General features: G+C 42.2%; 1 protein-coding gene across 2 annotated transcripts in view; it reads left to right on the top strand.

Annotated features, from left to right (window-relative positions):
* Window positions 1-19,408, top strand: part of lmx1bb (LIM homeobox transcription factor 1, beta b) — a 43,710-nt gene extending 24,302 nt beyond the window's left edge. Inside the window, exons 3-8 of one of the 2 annotated variants that reach the window (XM_034118376.1) lie at window positions 12,307-12,539; window positions 14,770-14,945; window positions 15,443-15,520; window positions 15,863-15,929; window positions 17,017-17,175; window positions 18,274-19,408. In XM_034118376.1, coding sequence (XP_033974267.1) covers window positions 12,307-12,539; window positions 14,770-14,945; window positions 15,443-15,520; window positions 15,863-15,929; window positions 17,017-17,175; window positions 18,274-18,431 — 871 coding nt within the window. In that variant the 3' untranslated portion in view covers window positions 18,432-19,408. The remainder of the gene's footprint in view (window positions 1-12,306; window positions 12,540-14,769; window positions 14,946-15,442; window positions 15,521-15,862; window positions 15,930-17,016; window positions 17,176-18,273) is intronic. The other variant, XM_034118377.1, reaches the window with a different exon arrangement.
* The last annotated feature ends 5,048 nt before the right edge of the window (window positions 19,409-24,456 follow it).

The raw sequence follows: 24,456 nt of genomic DNA, 5'->3' as shown, positions 1-24,456 counted from the left end.
TGTGATTAAAATGCTGTGTTTTAATAAACTCTCACAGCACTGAATCCCAGTTTGGATCCTTGCATATTTGTATCTGAATAGGTTTAGCATGTGAATAGTCTAGTAAAGATGGGAGAATGCTGTTTTTTAGAATTTATAACAGCCCACCATAGGGTCACAAGCCCCTTTAAATGCCACGCGGTGGTGGAGCCATATTCTGCAACACATGAGGCCTGTCCTCTGGTCTGTGTTGGAAAGTGAATTAGTAAGCTCCATTCTAAAGCCAGTGATAGCAATGGGCAGAGAGCAGTGATTTGTTGGCAGTGTATATTACAGCCCACGGTCAGGGAGGGAGGGATCAGAGAAGCGTGTGTGTGTGTGTGTGTGAGGGATAGGACAGGGGGCCTTATCGCTCAGTGTTTACTCACAGTAAATTGAGTTGAAATAATAGTCTTTCTCTGAGGCCAAACAATGGAGCAGGCTGCAGGCCGAGGGCCCAGGCTGGTGCAGAGCTGGCCTGCGCCACTTCAAAATGAAAGGCTGAGCCCGGGGCTATGGGGAGGAGGCACGGCGGGAGGAGGAGGTGGAGGAGGGGGGGGGGCTTTATGTGAACGGCTACACCAGTCACGGAGCAGACACCCCTCTGACAGGCACCTGGGTAGGACAACGGGGCGAGAGGAGCGTGGAGCAGGGGGTGGAGTGATGAGGCCTGCAGGCTCTGTCATTAGGTCGGTGGCGGAGAGGAAGATGACTGCCCCGAGGCCAGAGGAGCGACAGGTCCCGGTGGGACGGGGACCACAACCTCTCTGTCCCCTGGGTCTGACTGGGACTGGTGGGACGTGTCAGTCGGTTAGCCCCCCCTGTTTCAACACGCTCTCATAACCTCTAGCTAAGTGTGTGTGTGTGTGTGTGTGTGTGTGTGTGTGTGTGTGTGTGTGTGTGTGTGTGTGTGTGTGTGTGTGTGTGTGTGTGTGTGTGTGTGTGTGTGTGTGTGTGTGTGTGTGTGTGTGTGTGTGTGTGTGTGTGTGTGTGTGTGTGTGTGTGTGTGTGTGTGTGTGTGTGTGTGTGTGTGTGTGTGTGTGTGTGTGTGTGTGTGTGTGTGTTGTGTGTGTGTGTGTGTGTGTGTGTGTGTGTGTGTGTGTGTGTGTGTGTGCTGAAAGAGAGAGGCGGTAGAGAGCATATCCATGTAGTGCACAGGCCCTCCTATGCCATTGTTTCTGCGTGTGTGCGCTTCAGCTGCACCTCAGATCTGCCTCTTCCCCTTCATTTATCATTCTGCAACATAAAGTGCTGCCACAGCATTATAGAAACAGCTGCTTTTTCAGACAGCCACAGAGAATGGGGCTGCTCCCCGCCACACAAAGACACTCCGTGGGCTAAAGAGAGTGTAAAATCGGAGGGTGAATACAAACCTTTTTCCTTTTTCTGAGGGGGCTGGCCACGGGTGTCACTGCAGCGGGGGACATTGTCATCACATCTAAAGACAAATACGCATCCATATCGGCCCGATCATGTGCACAATGAGTGGCAGGGGCACCAGTGAGATAGGCGAAATATGCATAACTACAGCTGCATCACGCTCTCTGGAGAATTCATATCATGCCGGTTAACCAGGCTTTATATGTTTGAATCATCCGAGTCGAGGCACCTGTATCTCTGCGGGCTTCACGACAATGTCAATGAATTGAGTCCCGTCCTCTATAAAGCAAAGGGAACACAAACCCTGTCAGTGCTCTGTTAGGGGTCATAATGCAGTCACTAAAGGGTGTGAGTTGTCTGGAAGTTAGCGCCGCAGGGCCATGCAGATACTGTCGGTTGGGTTTGTGGAGAGACCAGACGTGCCGTGCCATGCTCTTCCATTCTAGGCTCTACGGAGAGAAAAGGGAATTTTGCCGAACCTGTTCTTTTCCAGTTGGAGAGATAAGATTTTACACTCCACCAACCACATGACAGAGACATGCGGTGTGAACGGCTGTGTGGAAAGCAGAGAGAAAGAGCAAAAGAGCTTACAGACGACTGTGCCAGACCTCCTCGGGCAAAAGACATGAACAAAATAGTTCCATTGTAACATTAGCTGCTGCGATGGTGAGAGAATTTCCCTTTCAAGATTTAACACACAAACACCCACGTACACAATGCAGGTTGCAGCAAGTCCACACAATTATTTGATTGTTCTTATAGGGCTCTTTGCACCGAGGGTGGAATGCATATTATAGATAACAATGTTGAAATCCTCAACAGATTCATTGCTGCAGGTGGTTCTTCAAAGATAACACAAGGGGAACAAACTAAACAAGTTTATGATTTTAATCTGTGAGTATGCATAACCATACAAATAATCAAAATAAATGACAAGTAGCAACAGAAATATAAATGAAGGAATCATATGAGTCTGCAGTTAATGTTCAAGTATACCTTTATTTAATTTGTCTGCTTTAGCCAGTGATAAAGATATTTAGATACAATACTTAAGTAAAAATAGCAATAGTGAAAATTAAATAGATATATTTTTCTGCACTAACTATTCCACTTAAGTGCAATTGAACACGTTTTATGTATTTAAAAACACATACAAGTACTCATATTCCTAGATTATATTATTTTATTATATGATTGTTATAATAAAATAATACTATTGTATTTTTATATATATTATATTTTCTAATAATTAGAAGCATTTTACTCTACTTAGTCAAGGGAGAGTTTAAATAATATATTTTTTTTTTATATATATGTATTTCAGATATCACAAATATAGTTTGTATCTGTTAGTCTTTGTAAATAAAATAAATAAAATAATCCTTAATAAGCCATAATCCTTTAATATAAAAGTGTCAACTTTTAATTAAAAAGACATGTAAATAAATGAATATACCATACATTAAACAGGATATCAGATACATGTAATTGGATTTATTTTTAACAACATGTTTACAGAATGTGGTAGATTTTTCTCTTGTTTCCAGTATATTTTAAAACATTTCTACTTTAATTGAAGTAACTAAGAGAGATAGGGTAGATACAATGAGGAGCATTTGGCATTTTGTTGAACACAATGAGATTCTTTTAGCAGAGCTTTATCATTTTGTATTCATCTAATAGACATTCATCACTTTTATGTTTGACTCCCTCAGCCAGGCACTCTTAAATCATACCAAGTGGGAAAGCCTATATTAAAAAAGAAATAATAATACTGATGCAATATGACCTTTCTCTCCCGGCCGACCCAAAGATCCCTGGAATGTGTAGGTGGTCTCCGTAATGTAGCGGATGGTCTTTAGTGAAACAGCAGGTTTTTGGTTTGCTCTGCGGCGTCTGTGCGCCCCTCTGTCTGTTTGACACATTCCAACACTGCACCCTCTCCAAGGCTCCTAACTACCAGTCCGTCGCCATGGTTACAGCCATACATCCATGCCAGCCCCCTCTCACTGAAAGACATATTTGTTTGGCTAGTGTAGCTACGTTCCTGACAAAAAAACACAGCTTTTTAGCATAACACCTGCTAATCTTGGGATTTAGCTCTTTGAAGAGGACTGCTGATCACAAATTCAAATATATTATTTGAATGCTAATCTGAATGTTAATCCCTGGCCCCCGGGTCTTAAAGCATCCTGTCTTTCAATAACAATGTTTATTTTTCATTTGCTTTCCCTTTTTCATTTTCTCTCACCCCCGCCCTCCCCATCCCTTATTCAGCTCTGTAGTCTATTCCCTCAGGGGTATCAAAGATGGACTCATCTTTTAAAGTATGTGGCAATTCAAGAGCTTTCATTATTTGGATGCTCCTATAGAGATTATTATCATTTGTTTTGATGAGGATTTAAGTTTGCAGTTAAGATTGGCCTAGGTGAAATGATCGGTATTGATCCTGCTCAATTGACGCAGTCTTTCAAATGCCAACATTATCTTATTTTGAGATGTGATGTCTTATTTTTAAACTTTTTCTCATTATTTCCCTTAAAATGCGACACTGTCATCAAAAAGGCATTTTATTTGCACCATTTTCATTATAAATCTTGTGTATTTTCCTCTAAATTTCTTTGCTATTTTCTTAGATGTTATCTGCATGACTATGTGTCTGTGTGGCTGCAACTAAAGGAGAAGAGTTGGAGTTCATTAAATTGTGTTTTAATGCGGATAAATAAATGCAAAGAACAAAAGGAACAGATAATGAAAGACATACCAGACCAAAACATATACATCCTTATAAAAACGACCACTGTTTATTGACCTGTGTGAGTAGTTAACATGGTGTACATTACTCTATAATTGCTCACTGTATATCCTCATCCAGTCGGCAGACTTCAGCCGGGTCTTCTTTCTTTTGTCTCGGTTAAGACGCAGAGACAGAGAATCAAGGGGAGTGGGATCACAGACACATGAATCCGGATCTTGTGAACATCCTCTAATTCCCGGTCGCCTCTCATTCTGTTCCCCCTGCAAACTAATTTTGGGCTTAGACTGAATCTCTGTTAAATAAATAGAGCCCTCTCATACAACCAGCCTCCATCACAATGATCTCCAGATCATCTCTCGCCCATTAAAACCTGGGCAAACACTTTACTTCACACCAATATACTAAAGATTGGAGGAAGAGAAGAAGGGGGAAACACACAAGGGTTCTTTTTTCAGTCTTTCCCAGATTGTCTCTCTTTCTCCTTTGCTACCTATTAATCCAGTATCTTTCAGCCCTGGTAAACTCCTCAAGATGGACATTGCTTGGTTCAGGGTGGAAAGGGGTCAAGCTCCATTGGCCTCTGCACAGAGCTGTGGAATTTTTCATTAGTGCACAGCTGGGTCACAAGTGGCTCCAAAGCCGTCTTAATATTGTGTAGGCCCACAGATTAGGAGCGGAGAAAAGAAGCCAAAGCGTGATGCTCTCCACCAGACCCTGTCTTTGCATATTTGCAGACTTGTGCTTTAGAACACCTCATATTACTGTTTGTTTTATTTCTTAGACCCAGAACCTCTAGGTCAATAGTAATTATAAAGCCCTCCAATCCAAATGTTGTTTTTTAACCGTTCCAGCTCTGAATCTAGTAAGATGAGTCCATTTATTTTCTTACAATAAAGAAAGTAAAGTATCTTAGCGTTACTTATTTCACAATTAACCCTTTAAGAACTAGTTATTTAGACATGAGATCATAATTGTTTTTATATCCTCAAGAGAATTTGTAGTCCTGAGTCCCATTAGGAAAAATAAAGAAATAAGGATAAATGTTGTGTATCTGTGGGCAGTTACAGTCAGCCGTAGCTCTGTAACATGTGATAGCCATTACACTTATTGTAGCCATCACTCTCTCAGCTCTCCCAGCTCTTTCTGAAGCGGCAATCACTCGCAGTGGTTTGTCGATGTTGGGCTCTGCTTCACCTCACGCAGATTAGCTAGGAAAGGGCAAAGCAAAGGGAGGCCCAGCGGTAGAATTGTAAAGAAATATATAAAATGGGTGCAGATGATTTTACAGAAGAGTTTACGGGTGCTTAACGGGGGATTTTTTTTAGCTCTGTTCTTGGCGTCTTGCTTTTTAGAGGCACCGCATTGTAAACATGTCACGTCTCCAGCGGTGATGGCCCTTACAAACTTCACTTACTGGAGTGACAAAAGGCAGAGCTGAGCACTTTATAACAGCCTTGTAATTCACAGTCCTGTCATTTATTTGTTTAGGGATCAACTCCACTTTGGGAACAGGTAAAAAAAAAATAAGCAGAATGCAAAAAAACATACATCTTTCCAGTCACTGCTCGGAGTATTGTTTGTTGTGAGCTCTAAAAGCTGAGCCTAAATGCGATGTTGCACTCATTTTACATACTCAGGAACAGCAGCTGTCCAAACAGCATCATGTGTGCCTGCCTGCTTACTCTTGTATTTAGCTGTGTACTTAGCCTCCTCTGCTGCCCAATACACTGTCCTTTTCACTCCATGAGCTTTGTTCTACCTGTGTGGCTGGGGAGGATTATTTCCACGCTGTTTTCCTAGTGGCTCATTAGCAGATACATGTAAAGGAGAAGCGCTTGGGTCGCTTGAAGCTGCAAGACAATTCTCGGCATACCTCTGTCACTCCTGGAGCTTTGCAAGAACATGCCGTTTGGACTGTGTTGTTATGGGTAGCATTATCATACACAGTATATTCCCCATATTTCATTTAGTTTGACAGCAGTGTAATTTACACCTTCACACATTTGCTTTAAAATCATGAGATATCTGCACACTATTTGCATGTGTTTTAGGCTCTTGAGTCAGTTAGGATACTCATGAGCACCTCATCCTCTCCAAACTGTATTTCAACTGTTGAGTAATCTGGGAAACACAGCCTCCTGGAATGAGATCATTTGAATAACGACTTAAGGGTTAGGATTTCTTTGTGCAGCTGTGCGGTATGGCGTTATGTACAGATATGCCTGGGATGTCTGTCTGGCCGGGGACTCGTCTGAGGAGCCGCACATTCCAGCGCATAGGAGCTCATGCTGCCATAGAAATAAAGTGGCCATATTTATTTTCACAATAGCGGACGTGTGGGATAGACGATCCTGGAAACACCTCACTCCAGACTAACTGTAACCCAGTGTTCACTATAACTCTGCTCAGCAGCTTGTACTAACTGCGCTCCCTCTGAGATGTAGGGCAGGTGCGTATGCATACACTAACACATCGAACACGTCTCCGCTATTATCTTTGCTATGCCAAGTGCAATCTGCTCGTCTCATTCCTCCCCTGTGAGCTCGCAGGCAGCCCGTTGCTGCGCTTCAGTGCGGGGAACAAGCAGAACCCTGTGGCCAGAGCCGTGTGATGAAGAAGGCACCTTTGGGCCATTAGTGGTGTACACATCTCCCGTTAATGTGTTTTACTTTTACCTGCTGGGAGTTTAATTAAAAAACAAAGAGCCTCAATTTAAAGGCCATTATTATGTTAATGTAGTAAGCACGGGATGGTGATTAAGCAGCTTTTAGAGCTGACTGGAGCTGGCCCTTGGGAGCAGAAGGATGGCACTTTTTATTTGGCTTCATTACTCTCCATGAATCTTTGCTCCAAAGAGAAATGCTGATACTATGAAACAAGGTCAGCTACTGAGATCATTTACAGAGACAGCATTATCTGCCCCACTTTTCCGTACTGGGCTTTTCACCTGGACTGAAAGTTCATTGCGAAAAACGAATGAAAGCTTTTTCACTGTGATGAAGTAAAACCTTTGGAGAGTCCTGTTATCATCTGTCCCTCTGCAAGCAATCAAACACTTGTATTAGCTACATTCAGGTTGCTATTTTTAGACCAGTGTGGTCAGCGTCTATACAGTGTCGGCTGCTTCTAGAGGACAACAGGACCATACATAACAAAGTAATTTTCATGATGTTAGAGTTTAAAAGGTTTGCCTCCAACATCTGGGCATCAAATGTTTTCCTCTAAAGCTGAAGCTTTTGATGCTGATTCTAAGAACCATTTCACACACAAGGCGTGTCTCACGAGGAGCTGAGAAGTGGCTGTTTAACAATCCAGAGACCTTTTTCTGCCTCTTTGAGATGGATTTGTTTGTTGTCTTTCCAGAGAACAAGATCCCACCTGAAATGTTGGAACGAAAAATAAGCTATTCATTCAAATGTAGTTGAAAGCTCATTGAGGTATCAGAATATTTGGGATCTTAAGAAATAGGCTTTGTTGCCTTAAAATAGAGGAGAAGATCAATACCACTCTTACATCTCTTTGGAATATATAAAGCTACAGACAGCAGACAGTTAGCTTAGCTTAGCATAAAGACGGGAAACTGGGAAACAGCCCTACAAAGATTTCTTTTAAAGTGCTTTATCTCATTTGTTTAATCCGTAGAAAAGTCTAAGTGTAAAAAGGGCCAATGGTGGTAATGTGCCATGCTGGTTATTTAGTTAGCTCGAGCTATCTTCCAGTCTTTATGCTAAGCTAAGCTAACTGACTATCGAATACATATGAGTGTTTACAAACGTTTAATTATAAATCCCGGCAAAAAAGCGCATTCACCACTACTTTAAGGTTTTTACACACAATATAAATGCAAGGATTGTGATCAACTATTTTCCTCCAACTTCCAACTACTCTGTAAAGACTTCAAAATCACCTATGCTCAGATGCTAGGAAAGGCCTGATTCGAAATGTAGTCGGGAAGTATCAGGCGTGCGCGGTTGACCGAGTGTTCCACATGCCCTTCGTCCTGCCCGGAGGCCCTCGTCTGACCTGCCTCCCAGCCCTCATCTCTCACCTCGGCCGTGATTGGCATGGCCACAGGTTTCCTGCTCAAACACGAGAGCCTATCTTCAAAGTAATAGCTTACAGCTGCTGCCGGGATAATCCTCATCCCCTCTGTCTTTGAAGGGATGCGGTGACATAATAGCCCGAGCTATTCTTCCCTTAATTGTTATAGTGTTTCTCCGAGTGTTGTTCAATAGCAAAAGGGGAGTAGGTGAGACTGTTGCATGTGTTGCTAAATGTAGCATGATTATCGAGAGCCATAAGCAGCTCCATACTCTCCCCACTCCTCCCCCCCCCCTTCTTCTTCTCTCCTTATTCTTCTGGGTTTCTTTTATCCCGCCCAGTCCTCCTGATGCTTATCACTGCGGCAGAAGCATTAAATGTAATGTCTGTAGAAGGGAAATCATTGGCAACATGTGGTGAGCTTAAGATGTTGTCACACTTTAAATTGCCCATAATCTGTTCAAAGGGAGAGTGCATAGTTCTCAAAAGTGCCTGAAAAAGAGAGGAAAGAAGAAGAGCAGAGAGGTTGAAGTCTCTCAGCTGCACTTGGCCTGGGTGAAGTGTTCATCAGACAAAATAACCGTCGGTCTCTGTTGGCTTTTGTCTTCTTCATAATGCGTTTTTATTCCTTTTTGTCTGTGTTTTTTGTATGCATTTGCTAAAAACACAGCTTGTAGCTTTACGAGCCTCAACAGTGTGATAATCTGTCACTGAGAGGAAGAGAGAACCATAGATAACGCGAGAAAGAACAGCAAGGGATTACAGGTATGTGGACACAGGATTAAAAAGAGGGACGTAATGATTCCTCTGGGAGGGAGGTATGTGCTGAGATTGACTTTTTTTCTACGTTTATGAGTCCAGTTGTGGGGAGGCCCAGGGTAAATATTGACACTTCTCTCTGCTTGAGATGCGGCCATTGATCCACACAGGAGAAGTCTCATCACTTGATTTGTGCGCTCAGGTGTGGGAGGAGGAAAAAGCGAGAGCTGGGGGACGTGGGTTGTCCCGCTGGTGGTCTTCTTTGTGGTGTCTTTGAGCCTGCCTCTGCGACACCGGGAGTCATGTTACCCAAACAGCTGAATGTCCAGAAAGTGGATTTGAGGTGAATACAGGTCTTAGTGTGATGGGTCACTGGGATCAAGTAGAGTCAGAACGTGGTAAAGGCTCACCTAAATCACTTTAAGTCTTATTCCACTCACACCTACAGCACTTTGATATTTTTAATATCCCAGTGGAGCTTTACAGAGAGCTGTGAAGTCTCCTTTTCTACTAACGTTATGTTTTTCTATATATAAAATAATCATTTACATCTTACGCACAGGCCCAGTGCTCAAACCACTAATCAGGTAATGTTCGGGAGGCTGAATGGCTTGCCTCCCCCTGGTCAACCTTCACTGCTCACACAGTGGTGTTGTTTTAAAGAGCATTCTTTAGCAGCTGAACTTGGAAAGGTATTAAAGTGGGATTAGGCTCCTCCACAATCCACTGCTTGTGTCATTCAGGGAGTTTGTGTTCTCCTCTCCCCACTGCCACCTCCCCACTCCTCCTCTGTTTGATTGTGGCTAGCCGCAGGAGTGGGACTGACTGTGCCTTTCAAAGGAGAGGGGTAGGGTTAAATCCCTAGTCCACTGCTCCCTGCTAATTCTCCTTGTTCCTTAGAGAAGGATTTACTTCTGCTGCCAGCTTCTCAAAGGCCTTCTCTGCCCATCCGAAAAGTCGCCGTTGCCTTCCTGTGGAGGTGTGGTTGCCATAGAAGGGGCGTCATGCATGGCTATTCCATCTGAACCCCGCGGAGAATGGGGACCGGGGACTGAAAACAGGCAGAAAGTCCGGATTAGACCCGAGGACAAAGCAGGACAGGAAGATTCCAGAAGGGACGAATAGGAATTACAGCACCAAAAATAATGCAAAGTGACAGAGAGGGGAAATAGAAAAATAATGGCTTACAAGATTAGACGCGGCGAGGAGAAAGAAGAAAGGAAAGAGGGCTGAATGAGAATGTTTTCATCTAGATGAGAAGATTTGAGAGAGCGGTCGTAGGTGAATGCGGAGCCCTGGACGTATCAAACCCGCGCTAACAAGTCATTTCCTCAACTTTTGCTCTCTTTCTTAGTCCTAAGCCGGCAATCATGAGCTAAACATAAGAGTTAGAGCTGGGAACTCGTCTTGACAGATTCATCACCTCTTTCCCCTGATCCCAGCATGTAGCACACTAATCCCTCTAAAAACTAGGAAACAAGTCCCTGAATATTATCTTTACATGAGTGTGTCCATGTATGATTTCCTTTTTTAAATTTGGGTCGGATACATTTTATGAGTAAGTGTTGTTCTTGACTTTAGTTTTTTGGCGTCCAAACTTGGAAGTTTGTTTAGAAGACAGATCCAGGTTGGCAGGTCACTTAAACTAGAACGCTGCTTGTTTGAGAAACATGCCAAATGTTCTGTTTTCAAGGGATTATCCTTGAGGTTTTTCCATAGTTAGTAATAATAATCGTCTTAACTTATTGTAATAAATGAAAGATTAAAGGATTGTGTGAACCCTGAGGGGTGCTAGCTTTTGATATCTCTGTTATTATGCCGCTTTGTGATGGTTAAAAAAGAAAATCGGAGGCTATAACTGCCGTTTATTCTGCAGCAGATACAGGTGGTGATCATAAAATATGAAACTAGTTAATAACCTATCAATTGATGTGACGTAATTCAGATAACATGACATTATTTACTGATCGGATGAGTCATCATTTTAGAAAGCATAGACAACAACAAAAGCCACACTGTCTTGTCTCCAGCTTGCATACAGCTGCTCATACACACATGTGTGAACACACACGCACACACCGTATCAGTACTCAATCAGCACCTATAACAACATTACCATAACAAAACCAACCTTTGGTTTCCCTCCATTCATATTTACACATTATATTCATCACTATCGCTCATCCCTGTCCCGAACCAGCACATGATGTCAATTGCTCCTCTCGCTGCCTCCCTGCCTTGCACAATGAAATAGATGTTCACCACAAATAGATAGGCGGTTGCCAGCTGTCTTCCAGACCAGGGCAAACAAAGAGGCCGCTAATAAATCCAGCTTTACGGCTGGACAAGATCAACCACACTCCCTGCCTTCTTGCTCCACTTAATGTGGCTTCTTCTGAACAACACGGAACAAATTAAATGCCTCTCAGTCGCCAATAAAACAATGCAAACATCTTCCTGAAAGGATATAAAAGAAGATGGAGGTGTTGTCTAGGAAATGGTGATAAAGGCAGTCTTGCGCCATGGGGGCACGATTTTAGACAGTAAGATGAAATATGAACAGAGCCCAGGGCAGCCCAGTAGTCAGCAATGAATCACAGTCTCCGATATGATATCTGATGCATTTAGAGTGTTGTGGATATGAAAGAAACGTGTACATTGTCAGCAAAAGCTTGATTGGGATCATCAGGTTTCAGTGATTACTGCACTGAAACACGATCCAGACTCTTTTTTATACTAGTGAGGGGGTTTGGGTGCCTATGACTGGGCTCTTTTGGAATGACGTGGTGTCAGGCCCACCCTAGAACATTTTAACAGATGAGCTGCTGCCAAAAGGAGTCACCTCCCTGGCTGCCCACAGGCTGGGCGAGCCAATTTGACTCTTTGTCAAAAACCCTCGATGGGTAACTCAAAATAAAGCCACAGGAATGATGCCCAATGCCCCTTATAATTATATTTCTCACTTTTGTTATAGATATTGAAAAAGTCTAGTCATCGTGAATTATTTTGGCCATAATAATTATTTAGTGAAAATCTTAAATTGTGAAATAACCAATCAAAGCAATTATCAGTTACTTTAGGTGAACAGCAGCCAATGTGGCCACATTAAGCAATTGTAGGGTAGTGAAAAATGCTAGACTATGATAGAAGCACATGAAGAGTAGAGTTTCAGTAGCTGCACGGTATTATCTATCTAGAAACCATTAGCTAGTGGTCAAAACACACCAAGGAAAGCTTAAGCAACAAAACCCTTAGTGTACTGAACTGAACGATGCATTTTATTTCTTTAACCTAACTTTACAATTACAAAATGATGAAAGCTCTAATCATCTTTTTCTCTTGTTCAATAGGTTGTTTGCGACCAAGTGCAGCGGCTGCCTGGAGAAAATCGCCCCTACAGAGTTTGTGATGCGTGCCCTGGAGTGCGTGTACCACCTGAACTGCTTCTGCTGCTGCGTGTGCGACCGGCAGCTGAGGAAGGGCGATGAGTTTGTCCTGAAGGAGGGCCAGCTGCTGTGCAAGATCGACTACGAGAGGGAGAAGGACTTACTCAGCTCGGTTAGCCCCGATGACTCAGACTCAGGTGAGCGCTCTGCACCCTCTCACACAAGAGTGAGAACAACACCGGGGTGCCACCATCATATGGCACCCGCGTGTTGTATTCTGTATGCTCTGCTCCATCTCAGTGGGGGCCAACATAGACATGCACCATCATGTGTCTAAACTGTGACTGATTTTAGTTAGTAATACTTAAAGAGGTGAGACATTTGTATTTCCCTAAGCTAGTTGTTCAATTGCTTAATATTTAAGATTATTCATAGATCTCACATTTATTGTATCTGTTTATTTTTTTTAATTAAAATAGTATCCATCCCTTTTTGATGTGACTAATATTTAAATGAGTTTTACATTATTTTTGATAATGATTTGGACTTGTTATTTTGTCCATTTTTTATTTATCTTGTATTTAAAAATAAATTGAAAACAGATTTTAGATTGAATTAAGGCATGTTTCTTAGTTTTATATTATTTAAACTGTATATTAAAAGAACTTTGTTTGTTAATAGTTATTTTGAGCAAAGTCCATATGTTGACAAAAGAGGTCAATAAATAATAAGTTAAAAAGAGATCTCCCGTGCAGACCAGGCAGTCAAAACTTCTAAAACATGGCTCCATCTGCAGCTTTTCAATGGCAGATTTTGTAGGGGGAGCGTGGGTTTATGATACAGTAGGAAGTGGAAACAGGACAGAGCCGAGCCACCCTGTATTAATGGCTCTCCATGCGTGGGCAGGATCTGGTGCTGGAAAGAATTAAATCACTGTATCACGGTGAGTGACAGAGGGATTTGGGGCCTTTCTGCAGAAAGCCTGCGCCTCGGCTCTTATCAGCTCTAGTGTTCCTCGCCTATAGCCTCCACACACAATGAGGCATCTCGCCAAGCCTCACTGTTCACTACCATCTGGCTCACATTTAAACATGCACAAAAGCGGGGGGAATTTGTCAAATACATCTGTGCCTGTGTCAACTTTTGTCAACTTGTGGGAATATTTGCTCTGCGTCTTCTTCGTTATGTTGTGTCCCGGTGCATCGCAGGGCATCTCTTTTGTGCATGTCTCCAGATTTCAAAATGTTGACATGAACAGTGGTTAACCCCCGGCATGCCGCAGACGAAATGTAGGTTTTGGACGAGAAATACAGATACTTATCAGAACCAGATAACCGGAGACACTGAGCCATCATGTGTGCCTCTCCTTACAGCCCCCAGACCCCAAAGGATCATTAGGATTCATCAACAACACTACTGGGTTAGATCTTGAGACCCTTTTTTATGGATATTTGAATAGTTTTGATGTTATGTTTACATAACTTTGTGGCTTTTGTGGCAACTGACACGGTGATGCATTTGCCCACTACTAATGCGGAACTAAGTGATGTATTTCAAACTATGTCACAAACAATTTAATTGGAAGCAAAGATATTTAAGAATACTCCCCTTTCTCAAGCTGCAGTGTGTAACAAGTAACATATTGTTTTCGTACTCTTTCGTTCTCCTAATCAAAACACAGAATCAGTGTATTCACTTAAGAATAACTCTTAAATTAATGAGTTGTTCTGGGAGAGCATTATATTTATTAGATGTAATAGCTTCAGTGAGGCAAGCTGACTTTAATGTATAAAAATAAACTAACAGTAATTGTTTTAATAACAGAAATCCAACAACACCAAGTTATTATTATGTTTTAATGGCACGTTGTAGGATAGCTGCATAAAAATGACAAAGATTTAAGATTACTATTCTTTACTACCCAAAACTGTAATATCCTGCTGCTGACAGTAAAAATCTAGCCATTGAAAGTTGTCATTATTTTAACGTCTGAAATATAATTTAAAAAATGGGTTTTCTTGCTGTTTCATGGGAAATACATTTCCCACATGTACTAGCATTGCCTTTTTCATGTTGCACTTGATGTAGTATTCTTATCAGAGATTGATTTAGTGTAAATCAGACAAAGCTGAGGGCAATAAATTACACGTGGCGCACAGTCCGCCTCAGTGACAAATGTGCATATTTCATTTTGCTCTCCAAGACTTCTGTAAGGTTAATCGTACATACAGCCTTTTCCCTTTTGTAATAAATTGATAACAAAGTATCAAAAACACATGTGTCTCCTTTGATTATGCACTTGTGGTGTGTGAATCTCCCGAAATAGCATAAAGCAAAAATATATTTATCAGCAGACTGTCACTGACTGAAAGGGTGTAGTCGGTTCCATCTTGTACTCATGACATGGAAAAATGACTCTTTCTGCAGAGAAAAGTGACGATGAGGAGTTGGACATCAAGCAGGAGAAAGGCATAGGAAGCCAGAGCAAGTCGGATGATGGGAAGGATCCCAGGAGGCCCAAAAGACCACGAACCATCCTGACCACTCAACAGAGACGGGCCTTCAAGGCTTCCTTCGAGGTGTCCTCAAAACCCTGCAGAAAGGTAAGAAAAAGCTCAAATAATCCCATCAAGAAGATATAAAAAAGGTCTGCATGGTCTGAATTTAGGGTAATGGAGGTTTAGATGCCGACCACGAGCCCTACAGTAGTTTCACAAATAAAATTCTCAAATTAAAAAAATCTCCCCCACCTCAGAGCTGCGCTTTGAAGTGGCGAGCAGCATTCTGTTCTGTGTTAGCCGAGGCAGGCTGGTGTAACGCAGACCGCCTGCACCAAATGTCATACTGAGATAGGAGAGCTGCCTCCAAAGCCCGGGCCCTGAAACAGGCGCTGCACCCGGTCCAAGGCTTTGAAGAGGCAATAACCAAGAGGTCCATAAGACCACTGCATTCATTCAACCTTCAATGAAATCAAAGCAAATCAAAGAGGCTGATCGGGGAAATGTGGAATAGATGTTAAGGAGGCAAAGTATTTCAGTGTGTTGTGGAGGGGTTTGTTTTCTCGTGTGATGCTGGAAATCTTTTCTCTTGATGCTTTCAGGTGAGGGAGACGCTGGCTGCAGAGACAGGACTCAGCGTTCGGGTGGTGCAGGTGTGGTTTCAGAACCAGAGAGCTAAGGTGAGAGCTGCTAACACGGGAGGAATTAGATACAACAGCCTTGTTCCATCTCAGAGCCCGGCTAATAAATCACCACAACTATGTATGTTAAACTTATCACTGCATTCCTTTTCAAATGTAAAAAAAGGAGTTGCAAACCTCGCTCACTCGCATTAAATGTCTACGCCCTCCTCTTTTCTGATTATTATCTTGTGAAAACCTTTGATACTTGACAATGAAGTGCACTCAGATACAGATTTGGTACGGTTCATTCGAGGGTGAACAGAGAGGAGCATCCTTTTTAAATTAAAGAGCGCATGTTAGTTTTGGGGGTTCCTTACAATTCTAACTCCTCCGTTTCAGATGAAGAAGTTGGCCAGAAGACAGCAGCAACAACAAGAACAACAGAATTCGCAGAGACTTGGCCAAGGTACAACACTGTACTTACCCTGCACACACAACGGAGGCTCATTGTCTCAAATCTCCTTCTCTGGGAAACTTTTTTATCTTTTCACAATTGTAAAGTCCCCCTTTTCTCAGTTTGTTTGATTATTGTAAGGAAGAAAGTGTATCTGTGCTCATTTTAAATCTGAGTTTGAGCACATTTTGGGATGTCACAAGTGGAAGCCAATGTCAAGTATGCAATGTGATGTGGAGACATTCATGGATTATGGCATTAATTATTTTTGCCCAGAATGCTTAACTTTTTTGTAAGAAATAAACGTTTTAGATTCAGATTGAATGTAAAGCATAGCATTTTAATATTTCATAAACATGTCTTAAGGTACACTTTTAATTGTATCAATGCAATATATCGTTTTAAATATTGACAGTTACAGTGCTTTTTCTGGTGACTGCTAAACAGCATTAACATGGAAAACACTGATAGCAACAATAAGAGCTTCTTCTATTCCTTGTGTTCTGTTGCAGTGTCGTCAAATGTGTTGTGGGAAAAGAGCGCTCCGAAATTGAATAATTACACTGAATGACACATTACAAATATGTCACTGTGTAAACAAGAACACTTTATATCAAAAACAAGTCATAAATTCTGTCCAGAAGCCAAAATAAATAAATGGCGGACGTCATTTTGCAAAGCCACTGCAAAGGAAAGCGCAGGGCGGGGGATGGGCTCCAGTGATGAAGCCACAAGAGTTTTGTGTCCTTCTCACAAGTCAGTTAGCCAAGAGCTGTGTTTGTTAAAGGAATTATGGGAGAAGCCACAGGAAAGACTACTGTAGGTTTCCATGGAAATACTAACAGACACAGGCAAGCAAGCCAGGTATTTGGAGGGAGTTATGGCTATCTCAGACCAGAAAAGAGCAAAACAGAAACTCAGATTTAGGTGAATTTGAAGATATTTAATTCCCAGGCATGAAGAAAAACATGTCCAGGCTGAAAATGCTGTCATCAAGTTTTCCCCCTTGTTTTTTTGCCCATTGTGCGTAGCTGCATTTTATATTTACAGACTCATCCGAGGTTTCTTTTCTAATATTTCCCCCATCTTTGCCTTGCAGAGGTAATGTCCAATCGGATGGAGGGGATGATGAACTCCTTCACACCGCTGGCTCCGCAGCAGCAGCTGGTCGCCATGGATCAGAACGGTTACAGCACAGACCCGTTCCAACAGGGGCTCACCCCCCCCCAGATGCCCGGGGACCACATGAACCCATATGGTGAGCATCCAACCAACTCTAACCCCCCTCTACCAACAAAAAAAGAACGAAACACCCACTCCTGCTCTAAAAATCACACACATGCCTGTCCCTTGATCAACCTCATAGCTCCCCAGTGTGGGACATGTGTTCAGGCCGCAGCTCCCCTGATTTAAGCCGCTCACAGAGCCGTACGAGCAGCTTCTCCTCCCACATGAGATAACACAAGCATACTCATAAGCTAGTGGGTTTTGAAGTTCATTTTCCAATATGTTTAATATGGTTTTAACTCCCCGCCTCCACTTCTGAGACATGCCCTGTTACTGCTGATGTTTTCCAATGGTGGTAAAAACATGTGGTCAGTGTGGACAGCTTGAGATAAAGTGCAATCCAAATGATGATTAAGGGTTGTGTGAGCTAATGGGACAACAACAAGTCTCTGATTTCCGTGTAATAATTAAAATGCAAAAGAGGCGAGGGAGAATCAGTCAATCGAAGTGTTAGTCCACAGGATGTAACTGGAATAACACATTTCCGAGCGATGTCCTCAACAAGCCCCAGAGGGACCATTTCCTGAAGTTCATAACTTCCTTATAATTTGCCTCCATTTAGTTCATCTCGGTAGTAAGAGCCCAAATCCCCAGTCTCATCACTCCTTTGGTTTGGGGAAAAGAACAATATTGGCAAGGCATTAAAAGATATGTCTCAAAACACTGTCCCCATTTTGTGCACACTATCATTAAGATCCAGAGTGTAATAAAGTTAACTATTCCCTCCAGAGAAATAACATGTTGAGGTTTTATGAAAGGCGGAAGCAGTTGCTATTAACCAGATCTTTTAGGAGGATGCCCCTTTTTTACATGCTCCCTCATAGACCGCAATTGTCCCATCGAGGGCAGCAAAAAGTGAGCTTTGATATCGAACAAAACCGCACTCCAAATTGTGATGACACACAACAGCCATTTCTCAAAGTGACTATTAGTAATTATAATTTCCCAACGCTGCTATAAATCTGAAATACGAGATTGCATTGATTTTCCAGTGAGAGCGGGGTGTTGTTGTGTTTCTTTGAATGACGCCTCTGCCACCAGCCTGACAGCTATCTGTGTGTGTCCGCAGGTAACGATTCTGCATTCCATGACATAGACAGCGACACGTCTTTAACCAGCCTCAGTGACTGCTTCATGGCCTCGTCGGACGTCAACTCCATGCAGGCCCGCGCGGGGAACCCCATCGACCGCCTCTACTCCATGCAGAACTCTTACTTTGCGTCATGAAATAGAAGAGTGAAACCCATCAGCACAGAATAAACTGCCCATCTCAACCCTGAAGCGCGATGGCCAGGAGTTTCTACACCAACACGGACACGACAGAAAAAACCCTGCAGTAGCTCCTGGTTATGTGCTGAAGCTTACTCAAAGATAGTAAAACCACTTGTTGTAGGACGGTGACGATTCCTGGGGGAAAAAGACTAAAAATATTGTTAGATTATTCGGTAGGAGTGCTTATTTTTCACAGGAGGTCTTTTCTTTGTTCACTTAAAGAAAACAAGTAGATATTGAAGCCACTGATTACACACTCTCAAAACCAAATAACACAGTGAATTTATACAGTGCATGATCAGTTGTAAACTAAATCTTTTTGTAAGCCCCCGGTAAAGATGTGGTATTTGGACTGTTTCTTCTTTACACTACATGGATTCCCATGTTCACTGTTAGCATTTTGATCACTTTCCATAGGCTTAGATATTGTGTTAATAGTAAATAGGTGCAGCATGTCTGCAAGAGTGACTGTAAATTTGTGTATGTATGAGAGTTTGTGGAGAGGCAGAATTGTTTAGGAGAAAAAAGGTGGAGAATTGGTTGGACATGTAGGATCAGTGAAGTGTAAATACTTTCCCCAGGCAAATTGGATGTGCATGTTACAAAATGGAAAGCATTCTATTTATTTAACTATAACAGGCTCTTGAAGGTGCATATTAAAACTGAAAAGCTTTATTTAAAAAGGAGAGCATTTTTTTGTTGAGCAATTAGTGAGATCATGAGTGTTACAACTCATCTGTATGCCTTTTTAATATGAAGATTAACCCTTTTGTTTTGTTTTGTTTTTTCTTCAGCCAAGCTGTAAATGAGCAATGTTGCTATTTATTTCGTACAGACCATAAACCTTTTGTTGTCACTGTCATATGTGCATTCTCAAAATGTTAAAGTTGCTAATTGACCAAAGTTGACTGGTTTGATGAATAAACAATGTCTTTCTCCTGATAACATTAAATATGGCATTGAGTGGTTCATTCATCATTCATATGGGAACATTTGGAACTCATAAATATCACCTGCTTACATGTATTCTCAAATCAATGCTTATGGATTTGTTTGCCATTCTTACAACATGGCTTTAGGGATTACAATGTCAGTCTGTGGGTCAGTATACTATTGGATGGATTACTATGAAATGAAGGAACAGACATTCATGGTGCCAATGGGCAACAGCACAACACTAAACGCTGTGCCATGTGTTTAGCGCTATAGAGTGGCGAAGTCCCTCCCCTTCCGGTGGACCTCCATGGGACCTTATTTCGGAAAAATTATGTATTGAAGTCAATGGAGAGAGAAAGATTATCTTTCGATCCCGTTTGAATTGTGCCACGAATTACACATATGATGTTTGTCAATTTAAAAGATAATTTTGCAAGTAAAAAAAAAAAAAATGTGTCGTAAAACTGTGAAGTAACACATTTGTTTGTGTGAAACGCTCAATGAACTACATCTCTGGTCAACAACACACGTCACCAAGATGGCCGTCACTACTGTCTTGTCAACAAAACGATTGACTATCCTCACTATCACCACAATGAAACACGTCCTGAAGAATGTCATGCAAAGCTGCCTGCCTGCCTTCCTTTGATTCTCTCTGAACTGCCTGGTCGTTTTAATGTTTAATGTCAACCATTTGTGCAGATAGCATGAAGTAGAGAAGATCGCCGATGCTAACGTTAGCGTTAGCATTTCTCCCCCGGGCTTAAATGGTGTATTATAGAATGATCACACCGGTGACAGTACTATTCAAAGGGTTCACGAAATATGACTACTACTCTTACTGTTTAACATTTTGGGTTACTTAATGTTACTTCATGTTAAGGCTAATAAAAATGACAAGGCTGTAATGCTAACTAACGTGCTAGCTACTAGCTAGGTAGCTAACTTGATCAAGCCACTCCTGGTCCTTTCATCAGACGGGAAGCAAAAGAACGAGCAAGACCCATTGCTGGTATAATAACAACCTGGTACTAAGCACACAGGCATCTTGTTAAAGTTATCTTATCTTAGCCAGCGCCATATAGATAGATGATATCTATATTGCGCTGATCTTAGGTATCTGAATGGTGGAGGAAAACAATTGTGACATCACTTACGCGACTCTGGGATTTGTAGTCTTTCTAGTTACGTATTTTTCATAGTCTTATATTTCAACAGTTTTACGACAAACTGTGACTTTTTTGACATGGAAATTATTTTTTAAGATTGACAAACATAATATGTGTAATTCATGGCACAATTCAAACGGGATCGAAAGATAAGTTTTCTCTCCCCATTGACTTCAATGCATAATTTTTCCGAAATAAGGTCCCATTACCCGGAAGTAGGTGGGCGTGACTTCGCCACTCTATTGTAGGCCTACCTCAATTGATTGATTGAATATTTATGTTTCTCAAAAGAGTTTTAAATATGAAACTGATCTAAATAGCTATGAGAGGTATCATGACCAATAAACATTATATTCGGAGCAACAAACCTTTTTTTTCAAAGTCAAAAGTACAAGACTGAGTACATAATTATTTTAAGAGTCAATTTATCTATCTCATAAACCATTTTAAATGGCACTCACCGCCTCTGGGAAGTCCAAGAAAAAGGTTTAAATTAACATAGTCAATCGGAAATGAAGACAGATTCAGCAATTGCATGGCTAAATGTTTTACAAACACATTTGTGAAATATAAGACAACGTTTCCAACTGGCTGCCGTGTTTGTTTGGTTTACATTTCCCGGGGCAGATAAGACACATACCTTTAGTAACCTTTAACAGTGCAGCAAACACTTCCATATCAAGCACCACCAACTACAGACTATGCTCGTAGGGTAGGTAAGAATGGAGAAAGTTTAACCAGCTGAGTGCGCTAGAATTTGAAAGTACGCAGCCGAAGAAAATCTGCCCCTTCCTTCAGACTTCCTTACAGAGCCCCTCCTCCAACACACACGAACGTGCACATCAGTGGCGGCGCTAGGGGGTGGCTACTTGGGCTCAAAGCCCCGGATGTTTTCTGAAAAGCCCGAGATGTTTCACTTAAAAAAATAATAATTAAAAAAAAGAAAAAATGTTTTTGTTGAAAACGTCTCGGGAGTGATGTGCAGTACCGGAGTCCACCAGAGAGGCAGCCGCTGCGGGACAGTAGCCTGCGTACTGCTTAGCCTTCCCTGCCCTGAAGAAGAAGTGATCCTTCCTAGTGCCTGACAAGTTTTAAGCTAATAGCCTATAAAGTTATGGATATTAGTACGTTATTTTCATCGAAGCAGGTGCCACAAGCTGCAGCAGCAGCAGTATCAGCAGCTGACAACAATGTCATCACCAGCAGTGAAGAAATGGATGATGTTTCAGGTTTGTGAATCTAATGGTGATATCTGCACTCTGGCTGACTGAGTAACAAGTGAAAAAGAGTGATGTAACGTTAATGTTATAGCTAGTAAACATGGAATAACCACACTAAGTATACCCGGCCTTACAGTATATGTTAGTATGTATACAGAACATGACTAAAAATTATCCTAAGATGTAACGTTAACCCTTCATACCTCAATCTACTTTTAAGACACTAAAATAATGTATTCCAATTTTTATTTTGTTTTCGCACGTGGAATTATACCGGCTCTCGTTTCAGTACACATAACAACGGAACCATAGCAACGGAACTGACAGGCAACGGAACTGACAGGCAACCCTCTGAATCAGACTCCGATTGGCTGTGATCCACTCAGAGTGTCCGATTCAGAAACGTGACTCTTAACACTCTTTACGTCACAAACAAAGATGGTGGATGAGAATAGATCTATAAAACGATAAGCAATGCGCCAGAATCAAGGTGAGACTATCCGCATCCTTTAAAACTCCACGCACATTCGTTTCACCAAAATAAGTAAACGACTGTATTTGAGTGAGTTAAGGCATTAGTTTGCTTCATTAAAGGGTGTTAATGAATAAGTGTTCTCCAGTGCCTTTTGTCCGCTTTAAGGTAATATTAAGGTAGGGTTAATGTTGCTCTCAAAGTGCACCAGATTGATGCTTTTAACTCAAGCATGCCCCCGGACCCCCCTAGAGGAGGCGACGACCCCCCTAAAGGATATTCGGTCCACCCCCCACTTGTAAAAAATAGCACTTTACCCCTGCATCGCCCCCCCCCCCCCCCCCCCCCCAACAACTCCCGGGCTAAGCCCCGGATCTCCTACAATCATAAATCCGCCACTGGTGCACATGAACAATGAGGGCACGAGATAATTTTGTGCACAAGATGGAAGGTAGGCCATCCAGTTATTTTAGCCGGGCTAAAATAATTGGTCGTGCTTTTTACAGCGCCACGGCTTCCACAGATTACATTTTTTTATGTATTTATTGTCAAAGCATTTAATGTATTCATTGCTATCGGGATGTTAAGAGCATTCCATGGAATATAACAAAAAGTGTTTCTGAAGTGAATTACCTACCCCACCTTTAAGGAGTGTGGGTAATTTAAAAATTATTTCTCCATGACAATGAAACGTGTTTTCCATCAGTTTGACATCATATGTAGCCTACAGTACTTTTGGCTTGGAGCATATCCCATAATTTCACAATCTTATGTTTATGGTGGTTATGACACAATGGCCTTAATCAAAATCTTTTATTCAGTATAAGTGTGTTTTTCATTGCTGGAATCTCATTGTTGAGCTATTAGCAAGTATTGTCATGCTTACAAAATAGATTGTAACAATATTCCAATAAATCTTAGCACTGCCCAGGGGCGTTTCCTGGACCTGGAAACATTCGGGGCTTAGCCCACAGTTCATTAAGGTACATTAATGGCGCGTTTCCACTACAGCCCGCAACCCGGTTTAAGAGGGCTGTGACGTCAGCGGCCCGTCTTTGGTTGCGTTTCCACTTGGCCTAGTACCGGCCGGCGGGTCCTAATTCACAGTTTTTCTGGCCTCATAAAATCGTGGGTCCAGGGCCAGAGACAAAGAGGCTGAGTCGGGCTGAGTATGCTAAACTAGAGAGAGCGTCGCTGGCAAGGGGGCAACAACTACAACAAGATGGACATATTTGACCGTGATTTAATTGTAATACACGTTTCAAAATGATGCCGAAGTAACAACATACTGATACCGGTTAGTAAAAACCATGAATTAATGCTTTGTCAAGTCTGCAGACAGACGGCAGGGGAAAAACCTTTTAAAATGCTTGTTTTCTAAATGGAGATTGGCTAAGCTAACGCAGTATATGCTCCGACCGTCCACACTCACAACAACGGCCTATACAGACATAAATAAAGCAGCGACTGTATTCACCATGACACAGGCAGTCTGTGGTGTGTACTTGTTTAACTTTTGTCTAGTTTCTGAACATATATGAGGAGCTGTGAGCTCTGAGTGCTAACAGCTAACGGCTGTGTTGTTTTTCTGGGGTCCTCTGAAGATCACGTCACGGCTCCGCCTACACTGCGTTACTATAGATACTGCCCCAGTTCCTAAACTGTAATGGAAATGCGCCATAAAGTGAGCCAGTCCTAACGAGGCCCAGCCATACCGAGCGGGGCCGAGCGAGGCCGTGTAGTGGAAACGCGCCATAAGGTACCGGGCTACAGTGGAATTTTCTACTGCAACACTCCCCACACGCACATACACAGTGCACCTGCGACTGTTACAATGAAGGCTCGATAATCAGCTCACGGCATATAGGTGTAAGCAGGGGTAAAGTGTTATTTTTTATAAGTCGGGGGCGGACCCAACCTCCTCTAGGGGGGTCCTCACCTCCTCTAGCGGGGTCCGGGGGCATGCTCCCCCGGGAAGATGTTTTTTTAAATATTGAAGTTAAAAGCATCAATCTGGTGCACTTTGAGAGCAAAATTAAGAGATATGGATACATCTTTCAACACCCATATGAAACAGAACTGTAAACACATTTGATTTTTCTTTATGGATATTTTTACAAATCACTCCCCTGTGACTGTGTAAAGGCCCGGACACACCAAGCCGATTTTGGCCGTCGGTGGGC

Source organism: Trematomus bernacchii, unplaced genomic scaffold, assembly GCF_902827165.1.
Source record: "Trematomus bernacchii unplaced genomic scaffold, fTreBer1.1, whole genome shotgun sequence".
Classification (NCBI taxonomy): Eukaryota; Metazoa; Chordata; class Actinopteri; order Perciformes; family Nototheniidae; genus Trematomus; species Trematomus bernacchii.
Note: the sequence above shows the minus strand (reverse complement) of the source record. Positions and strands in the feature narration are given on the sequence as shown.